The sequence below is a fragment of the Micromesistius poutassou genome, assembly GCF_964030765.1.
Source record: "Micromesistius poutassou genome assembly, chromosome: 5".
Taxonomy (NCBI): Eukaryota; Metazoa; Chordata; class Actinopteri; order Gadiformes; family Gadidae; genus Micromesistius; species Micromesistius poutassou.
In genome coordinates, this window is record NC_140275.1 from 16,155,575 (window position 1) to 16,176,406 (window position 20,832).

The 20,832-nt window shown below is 44.5% G+C and overlaps 3 protein-coding genes across 3 annotated transcripts in view; 1 reads left to right on the top strand and 2 right to left on the bottom strand.

Moving 5' to 3' along the window:
• rgs7bpa (regulator of G protein signaling 7 binding protein a) overlaps positions 1-2,527 on the bottom strand; it is a gene marked incomplete at both ends in the record, with an annotated part of 5,931 nt that extends 3,404 nt beyond the window's left edge. The window contains 2 exons of the mRNA XM_084467835.1: positions 1,228-1,394; positions 2,375-2,527. Coding sequence (XP_084323961.1) covers positions 1,228-1,394; positions 2,375-2,527 — 320 coding nt within the window. The remainder of the gene's footprint in view (positions 1-1,227; positions 1,395-2,374) is intronic.
• Positions 2,528-8,342: 5,815 nt separating this feature from the next.
• On the bottom strand, positions 8,343-16,883 carry rnf180a (ring finger protein 180a). Its single transcript, XM_084467641.1, has 4 exons — positions 15,654-16,883; positions 11,306-11,564; positions 10,210-10,335; positions 8,343-9,884 (listed from the first exon to the last, which is right to left on the bottom strand). Exons 1-4 carry the CDS (start codon positions 16,725-16,727, stop codon positions 9,682-9,684), a joined length of 1,662 nt encoding a protein of 553 aa, XP_084323767.1. The 5' UTR covers positions 16,728-16,883; the 3' UTR covers positions 8,343-9,681.
• A 1,965-nt stretch (positions 16,884-18,848) lies between these two features.
• htr1aa (5-hydroxytryptamine (serotonin) receptor 1A a) lies at positions 18,849-20,138 on the top strand (the record flags this gene model as incomplete). The annotated part of the gene is made up of 1 exon (XM_084468790.1): positions 18,849-20,138. The coding sequence occupies one exon, from the start codon at positions 18,849-18,851 to the stop codon at positions 20,136-20,138; it is 1,290 nt and encodes a 429-aa protein (XP_084324916.1).
• Between the last annotated feature and the right edge of the window lie 694 nt (positions 20,139-20,832).

Consider the following 20,832-nt stretch of genomic DNA (forward strand, 5'->3'; position numbering starts at 1 on the left):
AATAACACGTTGTTGTATAATTAAAGTATATGCATGTGGGGAAGGGGAGAATGCCTTTCATACAATGTGCTTGGGTATCTGCTGAGATACAAATAAATGCATTATCTTGTTTAATGGCTTGGCTCCTACACACACCACACATACTGTGAGATGCATATGATGCATATTCCATATGTGTCTGTGGAAAGTTTGTCACGCATGTGTAGCTCAGAGGCTCCCTGCCATGTGATGCAAACACTTTTCATCATGCATGTAACACACCACGAAGGACGCGTGCGCACGCGCACGTGCACACACACACACACACACACACACACACACACACACACACACACATTCTAAAACCCACTCAGAGCATGCGAAGGGGAATGAATTATTGAATGAATGTATTGGGTTGTACAGGAAGGCGAGGCTGAGTAAGGAGTCATGTGATCACTTAATGTCACGGGTAATGTGAGAAAGTAGGCAAACAGTGTAAGACGATAATGTCAATATTATATCTGTAGGAGTTGTGAGTGTTTCACATGCAGGGATAAAGACGTGAACATAATGCAACACAAACACTATCTGTACCACTCTCTGGGTCCAAACTGTTGTATAGGGTCATACCATACTCTTTTGAATAAATGCTGTAATCACGTCTCAACTCCTTTTTTAGTATGGCTGTGGCTGCAGTACAAATTGACACATTTACACATTTACACACACACACACACACACACACACACACACACACACACACACACACACACAGAGCGAGAACGAGCGAGAGAGAGAGAGAGAGAGAGAGATAGAGAGAGAGAGAGAGAGAGGGGGGGGGGGAGATAGACACACACACACACACACACACACACACACACACACACACACACACATAGGGACACACACAAAAACAAACGCACACACACAAGCACACTCGCACATGCACACACATACCTGCTAAACCAATGTAATGATTTGGACAGTCAAGTTACGGTAGCAGAACTACAGATAAACTCACTGTACTTAATATTTTAGGTACAATTAATTCAACACATTGCAGAACACAGAAATACATTGCATGTCGTTGAGCATGCTTCAAAATGTTCCCCAATTTGCAATCTGTAAAACGCATGTGCCGAGAGAGCCAAAGTCTTGTCTTCAAAGACAAACTTGGCCGCAGAGGGGCGGTTTGCCGTTTCAGCACCATGGACAGCGCCTGTTCCATCTGCGTTATGATGCACTTACCCCGAGATCAGGGAGAGACTCTGGTGCGCTGCTCTCGCCATTTCGCAGCCTTTATTTCGTGTCTTGAGCATGTCGGCCCGTAAGGCGGGACAGTCCACTGTTATTTCACCGATGGAAATGACAAGCTCACGATACAGAGCCACGAGAGTGTTGAATTCTTGGACGATCTGCAAGATAAGGTCATTGAGGAAAAACAAAAGTTAAGGAAAGAACCTTATAAGCATAACAAGCATAACATGCTTCTGTACAAAGTAATATACAGCCCCTTGCAACGTGTCTCATGACATAACTTTGGACTTCAGTAGACATTATAAATATGATTACAATGACCATGTTGCATTGATAAGACGTTGTCATCGCCATGTGCAAAAAATCATGCAAAAACATGATCACTCCTTATACCGTATGAAGAGTGATTGGGAACATTTGCTGTTGGGCAAACTATTTAATGTAACCTATAACAACGACCCGTCCCCCCACAACGATTAAATAAATTTTTAAAATCTGCATTCATACACAAAAAACAACAACTGCTGACATCACGATATCCTGCCACAGCGAGCGTATAGGCTTTCCGAGGCCTACTCAGAGTGACTGTTGAAAGAATGGATTTTTTTATTTATGATGGCCCATTATGCTAAGTTTGGTTGTTTGCTCGGGCTAAAACTCCCCGCCGCTGGGACGCGCGTCCCGCTCGGTGTGTGCGAGTCAAACACGGGATGCCATCATCCCGCGGACCGCGGCGCACGGTGACGTCCGTGGACGCATGAAGAGGTAAAGTGTGGCCATAATAACAGCAGCAGCCCGGGATCTGTCCAGTCATCGCTATATCCCAGTACAACACAGTGTGACATACACATGGCAAAAACATTCAGGCTTCACCAAACACAATTCCAATTGAAGAAGAAGAAGAAGAAGAAGAAGAAGAAGAAGAAGAAGAAGAAAAAAAAGCATCGCAATTGCATCCTTCTGGCGCTCATCATGAAGGATACCATCAGTCGGGTTTTTTATGCTGTGGTTTTGGTGGCTGGCACGCAAAGGGATAGTGGATCGAACTATAGAACAAAGAGGGATAATATCATCAGACCCCCATCCAGCAGAGCCCCCCACCCCCCTCCATGCAGGCATAAAGGTGTCGCAAACCTACCATCCTGCAGTCGGCCACGGCGCGCTGGGCTCTGCGGCTGCTCTCGGTGCTCTCCCGCCTCTCCGGCTCGCGGTGAGCAGCGGGCTTGCCGATCTGGAAAATGTTCCCGGCAGATCTGGGGCGGTTTTTGCGCCCATTCGGTGCAGAACTCATGCATACACATCCACTAATAAAAAAGCTCTAACGCAGAACGCCTTGCCTGATGTCGAAATCTCAGCCCCTTCCTTCAGCACACTTCCTTCCCCTTTCCTCGACTCCCGTGTTTTCTCCACGCAGCACCACGGCTTCTTTCTACGTTTGACGATCGATGCAGGTCCCACCACCACTACTACAAGCGATCTAGGTTCAAATGTACGCGTGTTGGTTGTCCGTCTGATGCCTCCTGCGCTCCCGTAGATCGGGGTTCTACTGTGGCGGTCCAAGACGCAGACAAGCCTCAGCGCGCAGAAGTGAGCGCATCGATGCTGGATTTGCGAACGGGGGTTGCGAGTCACCTTCTCCTCTCTCCTCTCTCTACAGCAGACGGTGATGAAGCCTGCTGCTGCAGCCTGATGCCTGCTGCTGCACACCCAGCCCGGAGTCCGGCTAGCTCAGATGTCTTTTCTGACGCACCGATGCCGTGGTGGTGAGAGGCAGAAGACGACCACGTTCACGGACGATCACCTGCAAATGCAACCATTTTTTAGGATTGCGCGTTTCCATGAAGCACCCAGAAGACGACTAGTATCGGTCTTCTCTGAGTCTTGCTGTGCCGCTGAATAGAAAGCACTCCCCGAAGAGATTAAAAAAAAAAAAAAAAAAAAAAAAAACGTTTCCAGTGCCACTGGTCGATTTTTTACCGCCCGGTTCAATCGTCATTCATCTCTTTATACAGGAGGGGGAGATCGGAGGCTGAAACTCGGCTAGAGCATGGGTAAACGGTGGCTATTTTGGTTCGCAAGGTCTGGTTCTTCGCGTGTTTCCAATCAAGGATTTCTAACCTTGGCGAGGCGATATAAGACGAGCAGTCGCTACAGGCCTGACGTTGACCGGGTGGCTGGGAACACTGCGCACCCATAGGACACGAATACTAATGCCCCCCCCCCCCCCCTCCCGTCAGCCTCCCGCCCCGAGGACCACCTCTCTGCATTCAACGTTTTCATGTAAAAACGTTTTTTGGTAGTGAGTGCTGCAAGCAGCGCTCAACTGTTGTTCTTTAGGCTTTATTCTTTCTTTCTTTCTTTCTCTACATACCCTACTCCTTCCACAATTTTTCATCAAGAGAAGTTTTAAACATTTTAAAATGTTCAGATTGGCTTGGAATGCGCGCTACCATTATTTTTTTCATATAATTTAAACTTTTTAAATCTTAATTTAAATCATTTTTACAATGGAAGTCAGTGGGAGAACGGCAAACCCGTCCGCCCATTCTGACACTTGAGACTTCGAAACTTGGTAAATTGCTTACAAAACTGTTGACCTTCGTTCAAACATTTAACAAATCAACACACTTGTATCTTCAATTATTAAATCGAAACAGAATTTCAATATAATTAATATCTTTTTCAGAATCAATTAAATTTTATACCCGCTTCGTATATTTTCAGTTGGTCTTCCGTTGAGGCTAGAGCGTGATGACGTCATACCTCACGTGCTCTAGCTTGGGCTAGAGCGGATCCCAGCTTTTGTGATTACAAAAGCTAACCATTTCGGACGTCGCAGAGCCTAAACAACGTCAATATTTAAACTCAGAAACACAATGTCAAGCTTAAACAGTCACATTATGTCTTTTTACACTGGCGCTAAGCTCATTAATCAATTAGAAATATGATTGTTATTATATATCGAATCCATTTGTGTGTTGTGTTCACACCACAATGCAAAGTGAACGTAGAGACGCGTATCGGGCGAAATTTGCCGCAGCAAAAATCTGCGACAAGATTTGATTGATGGGGCGACAGTTTTCCCAAAAACGGGCGTGCGCGTTCACGTGGATTTGTCGTGCGAATGAGTGACAGATTTCGCAGAAGTGTAAATATTTCAACTTCTTCGCATCATTCGCGTTGAAACAGCCAATCAGCGTTCACTCCCTGTGGGTAACGTGGGTGAAGTAACATAAAACAGCAAATCAGCGTTCACTCCCTGGGTGACGTAATGTAACAGCCAATCAGCGTTCACTCCCTGGGTGAAGTAACGTAAAACAGCCAATCACCGTTCAACCGGCTGGGCCAACCGTTCCCTGCACTCCGCAGTGAACCGCAGCTTGGAGGAGAAAGTGATTGATGCCGTTTGTGACTCCCGGAGCTCTATATATAATATTATATGATATTATATATATAATATATAAATATCTATATAATATAATATATACAATATATATAATATCACGGCACAAAGCGCCTCCGGATTATATTATTAACCCATAAATGACGGGCATTCCGACGTCTCTCCCTCTTCCACAACAGGTACAGACACGCAATGGTGGTTATCTCGGCCATGGTTGATGAGAATGAATTGGCATGAATGACCATTAGCGGGCAAAACGCTCCGCGACAAAATTCGCCCCTCGACACGTTTATTTTCACGTCAACCGTTCTGCTGTTGGTGTTATGGCACATAACACGCAACACAATAAGGCAAGCTTGCGTAAAGCTTGCATTTGGTGAAAAGACTAGACTGCGTCCGGTTCTCTGACGTTTCTGGTATTTCCACAACGAGACTCATAGTGGGGGTTATCTTGGCCATGGTTATGAAGGAATTCGCGGTTCAGTCTACTTAGAAGTGGAAGAACCAGAGACGACAGTCTCTGACGCAGTCGTTTGAGATTCATAATATCGTCTGGAGGCGCTTGTAAAACTTACGTAACTTACAACTTGTAAAACTTATGTAACTTACAACTTGTAACTTACATAACGTGTAGCTTACGTAACTTATGTAACTTACGTAACTTACAATTGTAACTTACAACTTGAAAACGTATGTAACTTACAACTTGTAACTTACATAACTTACGTAATTTACGTAACTTACAATTGTAACTTACAACTTGTAAAATGTACGTAACTTACAACTTGTAACTTACGTAAGGTGACCAGAGACAAAATCCGGGGACATTTTGGGTTCTGCGGTGTAAAAACCTCCAAACATGTAGTGTTTTTTTCATAGAAAACTAAAACGGGGACACTGCCCTTACCCTGGCGGACAGGATTGTTGAGGGGGGGGGGGGGGGGGGGGGTCGGACGGGATTGTTGAGGAGGGGGGGGGTTCGGATCTTTCAGTCACAGTCAAATCCGGGGACATTTCCGGGGACAGCCATAGCCGGGGATAGGTCACTGAAAACGGGGACTGTCCCCGGAAACCGGGGACGTCTGGTCACCCTAAACTTACGTAACTTACAACATGTAACTTATGTAACTTACGTGTAGCTTACGTAACTTACAACGTGTAACTTACAACTTGTAACTTACGTAACTTACATGTAACTTATATAACTTACGTAACTTACAACTTACATAACTTACAACGTGTAGCTTATGTAACTTACAATTGTAACTTACAACTTGTAACTTATGTAACTTACAACATGTAACTTATGTAACTTACAACATGTAACTTATGTAACTAACAACTTGTAAAACTTACGTAACTTACAACATGTAACTTACGTAACTTACAACTTGTAAAACTTACGTAACTTACAACATGTAACTTACGTAACTTACAACTTGGAACTTGCAACTTACGTTACATACGTAACATACGTAAGTTGCAAGTTACAAGTTAATTGTAAGTTACAAGTTAGCTTACTTAAGTTACTTTGTAAGTTGCGTAAGTTGTAAGTTACAAGTTGTATGTTATGTAAGTTACAAGTTGTAAGTTACGTAAGTTACATAAGTTGTAAGTTACAACTTGTAACTTATATAAATAAATTACGTAACTTACAACTTGTTACAAGTTACGTCAATTACGTAACTTAGGTGACTTACGTAAGTTACATAAATCATGTAAGTTACGTAAATTGCGTAAGTTAAAGTTACGTAAATTGCGTACGTTATGTAAGTTAAAGTTAAGTAAATTGCGTAACTTATGTAAATTGCGTAAGTTACAAGTTATGTAAATTGCATAAGTTACGTAAGTTAAATTTACGTAACTTACGCTTACGTCATTTATTTAAATTTAACTTACGTAAATTGCGCAAGTTACGTAAATTAACGTAAGTTACGCAATTTACGTAACTTGTATCTTACGTAAATGGCATAAATTACTTAAATAATTTACGCCTTTGTGCACAAAACAAACTCAACATTTTTATTGAGGAAAATGTATTAAGTTATAGTCAAGATATAGAGCCAAGTTTGAGCTGTGTGTGTGTGTGTGTGTGTGTGTGTGTGTGTGTGTGTGTGTGTTTTAATCCACATTTAGGACTTAAAAAATCGATGTGTATAAAATAGCATAGGGCTATAGCTAGTCAACTCGTAGACAACAACTCCTAGCATTGTTCTTCAAATTATATATATATATTTTTTTTGTATAATGTTTTTCATTTCGGTTTATGAAACATTTTGTGTTTTTCAATGCTGAATGTCTGAGCTCCATGCTTAGCAGCGCTGTGCAAAGGAAAGCATATGATGGATATTCTTAATAAATGACTGTACTATTGTAAAGAGCATCTTGAGTGCTCTTTCTAACCCTGCATAACTATTTCATTGCACATGCAAAGCAAGCCCCTGCAAATCCATTTCTGAAACTGCTTTAGCCACAAATGCACAACCTCAAGAGATGCACATACGTTCACATATGCCAATGCACAGGATTTTGCACATGAAGTGCATAAAAACACCCACAGACGTGTGCACAACACACACACACACACACACACACACACACACACACACACACACACACACACACACACACACACACACACACACACACACATATGCACAAACACACATGCACACACCACACACACACACATGCACAATAACACGCCCACACACACATGCACACACACCTCTTTCTTCCTCTTTCTTCCTTTCCGACCATGTGTGATGGGCACCTTTTGCAGAATGTGTTTGATTTGAGATGGAAGCTACGCCAATGTTAAAAGAGCAGATTGCATCCTGGGTAATCGTCAATGGACCATCCATAAAGCTGAATTTATTTCATTGAAATGAATGATACTTTCATATGAATGTATATACATGAATATATATACATTCAGTATGTCATTCATTAAGGTATCTTGCAGCCATGTGCATCTGTGTGAAGAAATTAGAATTAGGTTATAATTGTTTGTCAATATATACAATTTAATTTTGTTTTTGAAACCAACAATGGCTATGTTGTGATGAAGTTGTGCCATTTGTACTTAAAATGTATAAGGTGGACAGATCCTCCATACACCATCCTCATCAGCCAGTCTTTTCACATGGTCAACGGTTTGAAGTCCTGCGAGTCAAATCACAGAATGGACCACATCAGGGCTTCTAGTGTTCATTCATTCACCCAGTCAGTCAGCAATCATTGATTCAGGTCACTTGATCGGATATATGTGAACACTATAGGCCAACTACTCAGCCTCTAGATAATAAGGTGACAGAGGGCGTGGCCGTGATGTCAGGTACAGGCGGGATATTCTGTGTCATTAGAAACTTTACATTGTCAGATGTATAGGCTTTTTATAGACTTTTATAATATTTGTATTTCAGTGTAAATTATAGTGTCTGTCTACACTTTAAATAATTATTACATTTTACGTTTATGGCTTATGTTTTAGTAACAGAATAACTATGTAATTAATTCTGGTAAATTGGACCCAACACTGCCACAAACTTCCTAAGCATTGTTTCTCACACATACATTTGCCACAAATGGAAAATGGTCAAAGTGAGCTTGCCTAAGGGACAATTGTCAGTTCAAACAGGAAAGGAAGAATGAGGTTATTTTAACTTTATTTGGTAAAAATAAATAACACATCGACCTTTTCAGAGGCAATCTAAAAATAAAACATCCATTTCCCATCCGAGGTTGTTACAAATTGTATTTGTCATTATACAAAAATGTATGTATGCCTCATAAAACAATTTTCACAATACATATAAATACATTGCCCAGATTGTTGCATGGGAGAGTTCAGATAAAAAAATACAGGTTTAAAGGGCTTGTCCATCACAAAGTCATATCGCAACAACCGCCTCCATTTTGAAAGCATATAGCATTGGAAGATTAGTTATTATGTTAGTAGTAGTGTCTCTTTGGTCATTGTTTAGTACCTCAATGCGAAATGATTCTTCATTATGGGAAGACAATGTTGCGTTTGTCATGCAAGATGTGGCAAAAACAAAGTTTTCATTAGCCGAGTTGACGGTTATATTTATGTTGATTTAGGATTTTATACAACTATAACTCTCTTGAGGCCTCTCAATATGGCAGAGTATCGCCTACACAAATCCCATGAGGCATTCTGACCTATTGACCATGTGACACTAAGCATGTGCTTCAAAGACAAGCTGATTAGCAACAAATCCAGTGTTTCCTTGTCAAACAAAGCATCACAAAATACATGCAAATCAACACAGTGAATTAACTTGCAGCGTTAACTGTACATATCATAATGCTTTTGTAGAATCTTACAACATTCAATATTTGATATGCAAATGATTTGATTCACTGCTTGTTTTGTTCATTGCTTGTTATTGCTCTATCTATTGCTATAGATAGATAGATAGATAGATAGATAGATAGATAGATAGATAGATAGATAGATAGATAGAGAGAGAGATAGATTTGTTTCAAGCCTGGAAATTTGTCACCACTTGGCAGGAAGGAAGTGCTGTATATATATGTCACGTTGAGACACTTAACAGAATCAAATTGATATTCCCAAACGACCTACTACAACTGCTTTCACATTTGAATGATTTAGTGATACAACAAGAGCTGGTGCACGGTTTTAAAAACTCTCTCAGGGTCAGCCAACCTGAATGTTATTTACTTATTCGACCTGTTATGCAACACACATCTCCCTTTTTTAGTTATTCAAAACATAACCGTCTTAGTGTTTGTTATACGTTTCTACATACTGTATGTCCATCTTATTTCTCATCCTGTGTCACTCTTCTGCTAATTTTACCCCTCATACAGGATATTATTTATAGTATTTTCTCATGCAGTATAACCTTCACATGCCCTTCAATCCCATCATCCCCCCCCCTCTCTCTCTCGCTCTCTCTCTCTCTCTCTCTCTCTCTCTCTCTCTCTCTCTCTCGCTCTCTCTCTCTCTGTCCCTCTCTCTCTCCCTCTCCCTCCCACTCTCTTTCTTCCTGTTAAAATGAGGGAAAGAAGAGGTAGCAGAGGAAGAAGAAGATGAAGAAGGCAATGACCCAGTTGGCCGAGTAGATGTAAATGACGGCCATGTCCATGTCCAGGTGCCAACCCCGGGTCTCGTCATCAGAGTCCAGGTCGTCCAAGCGGTACCCTCCTCCCTGGGGGAACCGGCGCCTGGCAGAACTGGTCTGTCGCTGGAAGCCTGTGTCAGGGAGACATGCTCAACAAAGTAGAAACCATCAAGCAATCGTTGGTAATATGTATGTAGTGGTTTTACTATTCACATCTGTTTAGTGATTTAGCATTGAGTTGACATTGAGTTTCAAACCCATAACCTTTCGGGTGGTAGTGAAATACCCTCACCATAGTTTATACATGACAATATTGATGACGCCCCAAGAAAATCTTGAGAATCCATCTTTAACATTACAACTAACACTTAAAACACCCAACACAACAATTTCACATTGCTGTGTTCGCTTGTGGAATATCATTACAAGTTCAAGTGATTCAAGTGGTTAACTTGCCTCCGAAAATGCGAAACAGCTTCCTTGTGCTCGGGAGAGGCCACTTTGCACAACTGGCTCTCTGAAAGTTCTGTTTCCGGGAGAGGTATTCCATGGGGAACAATGTCTTCACTGTTTGATTGAGCTCTTTACGAACATAAGGGAACAAAAACATAAAATGAACAAGAACAACCTCTTGAGTCACCGACTTTCTTCAGCTAATCATCGTCTCATGAGTCCGGCAAGGGTTGATATTTATAGTGAAGTTCTGATTGTAACTGAAACATGTAGCTTTCACTTTTCATTTGGGGTGACCTTGCTTTGGTAATCAGCAACAAGAGGAATCTTCTCTTAAGTCCTCACCGCATAAGAGTGCTTAATATGTGGCCAGGAATCATTCAGCCACCACTTTTCCCTTGTTTTGGCCCTAGATGAGCCTCTACCCTACTTTTCCTCTGTTCCTCGCCATCATAAGTATACGCAAGTAGGTCAACGTAAATCGCGGCTACTCGTTATGTATTCATCGATTTAGTGTTGGTGGATGGTCACTTGAACCGTTCCAACATTCCTGCTTAAACTGTAAACAAGGTGCATAAATAATACTCCAATGAACAAAAAAACAAGTTTTTTTTATCAATACCGTAACGGACCACGAGTCACCAAAAACAAATAAACACAAAAAAGATAAAACCCTGTTACCCTAACATGTAAATAATTTGTTGTTCCAAACAAAAGCGGCCAGTAGAAGGTGTGCAATGGGGTTAAGCAATGTCTAGGTTTGTGCGACTCATCTGGTCAGAGCTGAGCCAAAGGTTTTAATCTGCTCCCTATGGACTCTCAGCAGCTGGGCTCCTCAAACACTGTAGTTTAGATTTCTATTAGTAGTGGTGTAAACAAAGCCACACTCAAAGACGAATACATCCACCCCACGTATATGCATAACCCTAATCATATCAGAACTAAATGTATTATTTCCACGTGTGTTCCTTGCAATGTATTCATTTGAGTGTGTTTGGCTGTGTGCATTCAATCCCAGTTCCAACTGGCGACAAAAGTGAAAAAAACAAATGATGTGCACCGTTCCATTAAGAGGACGCCGCTTCCTATTGGCTCTCACCTTTCTGGAAGAAGACATGAGTAATGGTGGTCCTGCAGAGGGGGCAGGGGGTGTTGGCAGGACTGCCCTTAGCCAGAGTCCTCAGGCAAGGTTCACAGAAGACATGGGTGCATGGCTGACACGTGTACGGGCTGAAGTACACGTCTAAGCACACAGCACATATGAGGCCTTCCCTGGCCCTCGTACCCTCCTCCTCCTCCTCCTCCTCCTCTTCCTCATCCTCGCCACTGCTGCTGCTACTGCTGCTGCTTGTGGAGCTCTGTGTGCAGTAGAGCAATGGTTAATGCCATTGAAGGATGTAGAGAAAGGGTCAATTACCTTCAAGGACACAGATAAGGGTACATTCTAATTCAAGGATTTAAAGAAAGGGTAAATTCTCTAGTAGGACATAGACAACAGGTTAATTCCCATTCAAGGACATCCAATAAGGGTACAATGCATTCAATGACATAGATTAAGGGTTGTTTCCTGTTCAAGGGTATGTAGAAAGGGTACAATTCCTTCAATGACAGTGATAAACGGTAAATTCCCATTCAAGGAAATGTAGAAAAGTTGAATTCCCTTCAAGGACACAGATATAGGTCAAGGTAAGGCTCTGTTGATTCATGTAACAAATGCTGACACTAAATATTAGAGGATGATGTAAAATTGTAAAAGTTGGAAACATAGAAAACAAAAACTGTACATTACTGCAAACTTCTACATTTCAGCACCTTAACCCAGCCTTGACAACAGCAACATATTCTTCACAGAGTAGAAGAGCACGGCTATAAATTAATTTTGAGATCACGAGTCAAAATGTGTTCAACCAATCACTGAGGCCAATGTCTGAGACCCACTACTGTGAATAAGTACGTCAGAAGTAAAGTATTTATGGAGGAGGATAGTAGAACAAGTATACTCTCCCGGCTGTCTCCCTGTCTTTCTCTACCAGCTCTCACTAGGTTTTAATATTTGATGAAAAAGAAAGAACATTTATATTTATTCTGTAGAGCTATTTGAACACATTATTGAACATGCTGTTGATAATACCTTTGATAAGTATGAGGTATTCAATTCATGTAGCTTGATTTGACACCTTGACACCTTCCTGAAGAGAAAATTGGTGAAAAACTCGAGAGGGATACCTGTGAGTTTAGGAATATGCAATATTTTTTTCTCCTCCTAAAAATGTAGCATTGTTTCTTCCCATATTTTAACATGGACAAAGCTTCAATTATCATGATTCAGTTGTAGCGTTTCCACAAGGAACAAGGAAGAACAGACTGACAAATATGCAGTTTGTTCAGTTCTCCATCTGGTCAGTTGGCAATTAATCACTCCCCTCAAAGTCTGCCACTGTTGCACTCACTCTCTTAAACTACATCTCGCTCTCTTCTTACCCGCCAGTCGGTCAAATGATCTTGCTTCATCCAACTCCCTTTCATTCAAAAGATTCTGCACACCTTTACAAAAATCAATTATCCTGTCCAAAGCTTGCTTGCTCTCTCTCTCTCTCTCTCTCTCTCTCTCTCTCTCTCTCTCTCTCTCTCTCTCTCTCTCTCTCTCTCTCTCTCTCTGGCTCGCTTCACATCTATATATAAATGAGGATTTTTGTGTCCAGGAGGACCCACATGTTCTCTCTCCTCCCCCCTCTCCCTGCTCCTGTGCTCTCTCCCATGGGTCCCCCCCATGTCTATATAGCGCCAGTCTGTTGAGCCCTGAGGGGGCTCCCAGTGTAATTACCACGTTTACACCCAGGGGGAGCTCCAGGGACCTCCCTGTCACGCCAGTGCCGCTTCTAGATGTGTGTCATTAGGAAAACAAAACACACACATTGAACACTCGACGGCACAATTCTCTAGTGTAATCATGGCCGCCGTGCCTCTCTCCCCCTGGTATCAAAGCACTGCGACATCGTAGCAACCAATCCCCACTCCATCCCCAGTGACATCAAAGACCACCGCACAAGGTAGAGAGAAGCTACCACAGAGCCATCACAAAGTGGAGGTAGGGCTGGCCTGGATCCCTGCATATTTTGATATAAAGCATGTATCCCCTTTTACCAGTAGCCTTTGCTAGCAAACTGATTAAATTATGAACAAATCTTGATAAATGCATCAGACGATATGATATATGTATTTATAGACCTAACACAAAGTAGGCCTCCTGTGGTATTTTTTTTGGGCACCCCAGTAGGAGTCAACACAGCTGGGTACAGCTCTTAGACTTGGTTGTCTGCCTCGCTGCAACACAGGAAGCCACCAGCCAGCAGGGATCCGTGTGACGTTAACATTTTGTCTCTGAGGTGCTGTTTAGAAAGGTGGCACGGGAATTAGGCCTGCATGACTGTATGCATCTTTATGCTGGCTTTGTAAGGAGGTGATAATTACATGGTACATTTACTTGGCAGACATGTCAGAAATGACAAATGAGTAGGTCTTAGTTAATCAGTGTGTTTTAACCACATTACTTTGGAAGGTATTTCTGCCCTCTAGTGGACAGAAATGGATGAATGTGTCTTTGACAGATTTCCTCCCCAAAAAAAGCGCAAAAACAATTTTCTGGAATCATGTTATGTGTATTGTATATTTGTATGTATATTTACATTACAACAGAACAGTAAAACATTGACTATAAAAGTTTGTTATAAAGCTAAGGGATAGTCCCTATGATTTTCCTACTAGATACCACATTCTTTCAAAGCGGCTATCAATTTGACTTTGGCTAATGCTGTCTGTAATATAATTCCAGTTCAATGATGTGATTGCCGGTCCGAGCAGCCAATCAACAGAGAACCTGTTCCATTGTCTGGGCAGTTTTGAAGAGCTCTCTGTCCAAGCCTCATCATGCAACTAATTCAGATCTAACCCCACTTTAAACCACACAGACAAAAGCCATTGAGAAGAGCCGGCTGCTGATAAGCCTGTCGAGAGTCAGTGTCTATAATAGGCCCACGTTTGCTGCTTGACAGGGACACACATGCACGGCTCACAGCACCATTACCAGGCATAGAATAACACATTCTGGTGAAAAGAAACCAGTGCCTTTCTTAATAAAAACAACAGGGGTTGTTTTTACCGCTACACACACACACACACACACACACACACACAAACACACACACACACACACACACACACACACACACACACACACACACACACACACAGACAACAAAACTTTCTTCAGCCATTAAATCCACTTGATATGTAAATGTTTCTCAAATGTAGAAAACAAAATGATCAATAATGTAAAGTCATGCTTGGTTTGCAATTTATTCTATTTACCTCAAAGGCTAAGCTGTTTATTATTTGGGATACAAATTTACAGCTTTGAGTCTTTTTGACCATTTGTCAAAAGAAAAAATTTATTTGTTTTAAAATAAGGATTGTTCTAAAAGGATGGCCTAGAGACAAAATACGTTTCTTAAACTATATAACAGATTCAGCCTTTATACATTTCACATCATGTGGCATTAAGATTGCATGGAGACCTGCCATTTCTTTTTGTCAAAAATGCCAGTTAATAATTAATGATTAATGAGTTAATAATTGAGGAATCCAGTCTTTTTTCTCCAATGCTTCCCCAATTAGAAAAAATAATTTCAACTATTATCGTTTAACCAGAGAGGGCGCTCTCCCTGATATTTGATATTTTTAGGGACCGAGCCGAAACCGGCAAGGTCACTATTGTTTTTGGTCCGTTTATTTGCATTTGTTTTTTTTTGTAGCTTCGTTTTTTTTTACTTTGAATACGTAAATTTGTATAATATTTTAACATGAACATGTTTGAAGAGCGTGTCTGACATCATGTCAGAGAAGTCATGTTTGTTTAAAGTTAAAGTGGATGTCTCAAAGATTGTCATGTCTGTTAAGTCCCTATCTATCAGCGAATGAAGTAACCCAATGGTGATGGCACCTATGGCCCACTGATGAAAGCCTTTGCATTTGCAGTATGAATCATACGAACTGGGAATTGATGGGGACACCATTTGTAACTTTGGGAAGAATTACAGACGTAACAAAATTGAAAACTTTGCACAACCACTTTCAGTCATTTACATTTACGTTTAGGGCATTTAGCAGACGCTTTTATCCAAAGCGACTTACAATAAGTACATTTGTCATAAGAAGTGAAACAATATATCGCCGTCGGTACAGTAAAGATGTTCATAGAACCAAGTGCAAGTACTAACAATCGCCAGGCTAACCCCATTCCCCGTATACAGCAGTGATAGCGAGCTACTGCAGATGCTACACAATTAAGTACATGCCACACAACATGCATGCACAATTAAGTGCAACGAATGACTACAACCTGCGTTAAGTGCGTTCATTAAGTGCCAGTCATAATCTGTGCCGTTTACCTGTCTGTTGTCCTGCTGCCGGCTCTGTCTCCATAGCTCCCTCCTCCGTTGCCTCCTCCTCTGGCTCCTCACCCTGTTCTTCTCCCTCCTACTCCTGCTCCTGTCGCTCTCCGCCACGGAGGAGCAAGCCAACGCTGCCGGCGTGAGTGCGAGACCAACCACCTCCGCCGCACCGCTCCCCCCGGCCCTGGCCCAAGACCCGGCCTCCTCTTCCCCTCCGCCTTCCTCTCCTCTCTCTCCCTCCTGCATGAACCCCCTGTCTTCGTCATCCTCGCCTCCCGGCGCTGTCCTGCAGCCCGAGGGCGGATGGCTCCGCCCGGCCCCTGACCTCGACCGCTGCCTGGCCCCTGACCTCCGCGGTGGGTCTGGTTCTCTGGTGGGCGTACGTGCCGTGCGGTGGAGCGGGTCCGCCCTGGGAGCGGGCCTCTGGGACGACTTCGAAGGAGGAGGTGGAGGAGTCGCCCGGCTCCTGATTGGAGGGCGCTGGAGGGCGGAGGTGGACCTGAAGCCCGGGGCTGCCCGCGAGCTGGTGGTCGGGGTGGAGGAGGTCAACCATGCCCGGGGCCCATCGGAACGCGCTCTCCCTCCCGTCACACCGGGCTGCGGGACGCCAGCGTACATATGATGAGCAGACAGGCTCCCTCTTCGCCCCTCGTCGTCCATGCAGTGTATGGCGGTGGATTTAAATGCCTCTGCTCTCCCCGTCCTTTCCCTGGCACTCCTCTCCATGTCTCTCTCGCTCTCCCTAAGCCTCCCCACACTCTCCCCGATCCTGCTCGCTAGGGTCCTCTCCTCTCTGCCCTCGCCCCGAGCGTATCCCCCTCTCTCCCGTCGGTCGACGTTGCAGGCCTTCCTGGTCACTTTCCTCCCGGCCGGGGCAGGGCTGGCCAGCCGTTCCATGTGCCCCGTCGTCCCTGCTCTCTCTGGGCTCGAGTTCCCCCGGTGGTGAGGCCTCTGCCTCTCTGGATCCAGACCACCGGCCGGTCGGCTCGCACTGCTGTCTCCGCTGGCCTCCCCGGCTCCGTCGGCTCGCTCTCCACGCGAACCAAATACACCTGAGCTGTCGTCACTCATGACGGGACCCCTTCAACTCCTTTGTGGTCGGCCGGTCAGTAAACCTGATCCCAGCCCCCCACTGGCTCAGCCTTTGACCCTCCCCAGGGAGTCCTCCATGTATGATTTCCCCTTGCGCCCCTCTCCACACTTTGGTTTCCCTGGTGGTGGTGGTGGTGGTGGAACTACTCTGGGCCCTAGAAGGGGAGTGTTCAGTGTGTCCACCAGCAGAAAACAGAGATGAGCAGAACAGGAACACTTCCCAACACGTCTCTTTCTGTCAACTCCTGGGACATTCCACACTGTTGACATGGCCGTTGCACCCTGCCCCATCCCCCAACCCTCACCCCCTCTCCCCCCCACCCACCCGTACACAATGGCTCCACTGTTCATGCCCTTGCCCTCCCCCCCACCATACCCATTGTCCTTCAGGTAATCTATAGAATACAATCTGGTGAAAAATATATAGAATTAACCAGAGCCATTCTCTCTCCCTTACTGCCATGTCAAGTCAGCCCTTTCACTCTCTGGTTCACACAGTGTGTGTGGTGTGTGTGTGTGTGTGTGTGTGTGTGTGTGTGTGTGTGTGTGTGTGTGTGTGTGTGTGTGTGTGTGTGTGTGTCTGTGTGTGTGTGTGTGTGTGTGTGTGTGTGTGTGTGTGTGTGTGTGTGTGTGTGTGTGTGTGTGTGTGTGTGTGTGTGTGTGTGTGTGTGTGTTTGTGTGTGTATGTGTTTCTGAGTGTGTGTGTGTGTGTGTGTGTGTGTGTGTGTGTGTGTGTGTGTGTGTGTGTGTGTGTGTGTGTGTGTGTGTGTGTGTGTGTGTGTGTGTGTGTGTGTGTGTTGAATGAAAAACAAAGTTATGAAAAATTGGGTATTGATCCTCAAATATGTACTTACATTTACAGTATTATGTATAGTATTAGGGCTTGCATTATGGGACTTCAAAGGAAGGAAAATAAAGCAAATTATTTTTTTGAATAGTTTAGCAGTGGATGTACGGCAGACCTGATTTCACTATGGCTGCATCGCTTGTAAAAAATATTTTAATAATTGTAGTAAATATTGTAAAAATGTTGTACATTTAGCTGCAACCATCGCATTCAAAATGTCCTTGCTTTCTTTTCTATCTTTCTCCACCGGTGTGTATTTTATTTCACGACCCTCTTTGTCCGTCCTTGTTAGTTCATGTCGGTATTATTATTTGTTTGAATTGGCGCTATCCCCCAAGATAAAGCGGCGACCAGAACAGTACCCGCCACGACCACCAGATGGCAGGATGCCCCCGTTAGGGGTCAGCTAAGCGCTGTCCGTGGTTCTGAAATATGTTGCGCTTCCAACGTGTTGTTTTCCTTTGCGTATTTACAATGGTCCAATTCAATTATTTCTTCAATAAGTAGGCCTATTTTTAAATATATATATATATTTTGGAATAAAACCAATTTTCTTCTAATTTAGATCCCAAAATACAATAGGCCTACACTTGGATGAATCACGAATGACCTACCACTGCGATAACTGCCATAAAAACAAGTCCTCACTGTTAACGCCTGTTTTAGTAACGACTGGTTCTCCACTTTACCACATACGGTTCTATGTCTCCAATAGAAAACTCTTATCAATCTGACCCATCCATAGCCTTGCGTAAAAACCAAAACCAAGTTTCAAAGAAAAAGATCCGGAGAGAGAGGAGCACCCCGTCGTTTCTGCAGGTGTCTGGAGCGAAGGGCAGAGCAGCACTGAGGACGGAGGAACAAAACTCCAGGACGACCTCCTCGCGGTCTGACGTACCCGGTGCCACTGCTATAAATGAATTCCCAGCGTCGCTGGGCTCAGAAACATTCGCAGTTCCAGTGAGCACCCCTCTACGCCGACATCTACAGCACACTTTACGCACACCCCCCCCTCTCCCCCCCTCACCCCATACACGCGCGCACTTCACAACACATACCCAAACACGTCTGCGTCATGCGCCCTAAAGAGAGAGACGGCACGGACGAGGTGACTCCGATGGACCCGAGCAGTAGCCAACACGCCACCACACAGATGTGAGCGACTGACCCCCCCACTCCTGTAGAAGCTCCCCCCTCCCCCTCCAGCTGTCCCGGGAAAGTGCTCTCTGAGCGCGCACGGTGTGGGGTGAATTATGGATTTTCTAGCAACCACCGGCAACGACAGCAACGCCACCTCGGGGTCCCCCGGCGGGGGTCTCGGTGTGGTCGCGCACTGGAACTCCAGCCAGAACGGCACCGCGGCTCCGGGCTCCATGGCGGAGGACATGGAGCTGAGTTACCAGGTGGTCACCTCTCTGCTGCTGGCGGCCCTCATCCTCTGCTCCACGTTCGGCAACGCGTGCGTCGTGGCGGCGATCGCCTTGGAGAGGTCGCTCCAGAATGTAGCCAACTACCTGATCGGGTCCCTGGCCGTGACGGACCTGATGGTGTCTGTGCTCGTGCTTCCCATGGCGGCCCTCTACCAAGTGCTGAATAAGTGGACGCTGGGGCAGACGATTTGTGATATATTTATCTCTTTGGATGTACTGTGTTGCACCTCGTCCATCCTACACCTGTGCGCCATAGCCTTGGACAGGTACTGGGCCATCACGGACCCCATCGACTATGTCAACAAGCGGACGCCTCGGCGAGCGGCGATCTTGATCAGTGTCACCTGGCTGATCGGTTTCTCCATTTCCATTCCGCCTATGTTAGGCTGGAGGAGCGCGGAGGACAGGGCGAACCCCGACGCGTGCACCATCAGCCAGGACCCGGGGTACACCATCTACTCGACATTTGGGGCTTTTTACATCCCGCTCATTCTCATGTTGGTCTTATACGGAAAGATCTTCAAAGCGGCCCGCTTCCGAATTCGGAAGACGGTGAAGAAGACGGAGAAAGTAAAAGTGTCTGACAAAAGTTTCAGCGTGTCTCCGGCGCTGTTTCATAAGAAGACCAACGGGGTGGCCGGAGACAAGGGCTGGAAGCTCGGCACGGAGTCCAAGACGAACTCCCCGTGCGTAAACGGCGCAGCGAGACGCGCAGAGGAAGGTGAGTCGCTGGAGATCATAGAGGTGATCAGCAACTCTAAAACCCATCTCCCTCTGCCCAACACCCCGCAGTCGTCCCACGGTTGCGAGCACACGAACGACAAGGCGTCGGACGCGAAGAAGAAAATCGCGATGGCCAGGGAGCGCAAAACGGTAAAGACCCTGGGGATCATCATGGGGACGTTCATCGTGTGCTGGCTACCGTTCTTCATCGTGGCGCTGGTGCTGCCGTTCTGCGCGGAGAGCTGCTTCATGCCCGAACAGCTGATGGCAGTCATCAGTTGGCTGGGCTACTCCAACTCCCTCCTAAACCCCATCATTTACGCGTACTTCAACAAGGACTTCCAGAGCGCTTTCAAGAAAATCATGAAGTGCAAATTTCACAGACATTGACCAGGCAGGCTGATGTGCACAATGAACGCAATGTTGATTTTTTTGCATTTACTTTGTATGGACAAAACAAAGACAGAAAGACAGCAAGGAAATGTGTATCGACTATGAAAATGCAAAAAAATGAAAAAATAATATTCAGGGACAATCACGTAACGGAGTTGGATGGATGAGGGACCACGTCTTTGTATGGACGGAAGAGCGAGAGGGACGCCAGAAGGTTTGATCGCGGTTTAGATTCCGGTTTAATCGATGTTGTAGCTCTTGCCTATACGCAGCAGTTACCATCGTTGTATCATGCAATACATGTCATGACGTGTGCTGACTCCATCATGCATCCATACGGGACTACTCAACCATGAGCTTTGTAGAGCTGAACAAATAAAGGCAATGTAACTTTATCAATGAGAAGTCTGACTGTGGACTAAGTTATTCTGAAAATAACCTAGTGAGTGTGTGTGTGTGTGTGTGGGGGGGGGGGGGCGTATAAGGACATGGCCTACATGATAACGAATGCAGTCACACGTTTCCATGTTGCAATTAATGATGAAATAATATTTAAGTGTGTTCAACTCATAGGAACACTCAATTCGTTTTTCACCGGGGTGTATTGCATATGATGCTGTTTGGGTAATAAGGGTATATTGCAGCTGAAATATGTATGGTTATTGAACCATCATCAGAGTTGTTGGAAAGT

Excerpts from the sequence above, each read along its gene's own strand:
- rnf180a (XM_084467641.1), bottom strand. The coding sequence starts at position 16,727 with ATGAGTGACGACAGCTCAGGTGTATTTGGTTCGCGTGGAGAGCGAGCC. Across the intron at positions 10,336-11,305 it reads TCATGTCTTCTTCCAGAAAG|AGCTCAATCAAACAGTGAAG; the intron begins GTGAGAGCCAAT and ends ATGTTCGTAAAG. Across the intron at positions 9,885-10,209 it reads GCTGTTTCGCATTTTCGGAG|GCTTCCAGCGACAGACCAGT; the intron begins GCAAGTTAACCA and ends TCCCTGACACAG.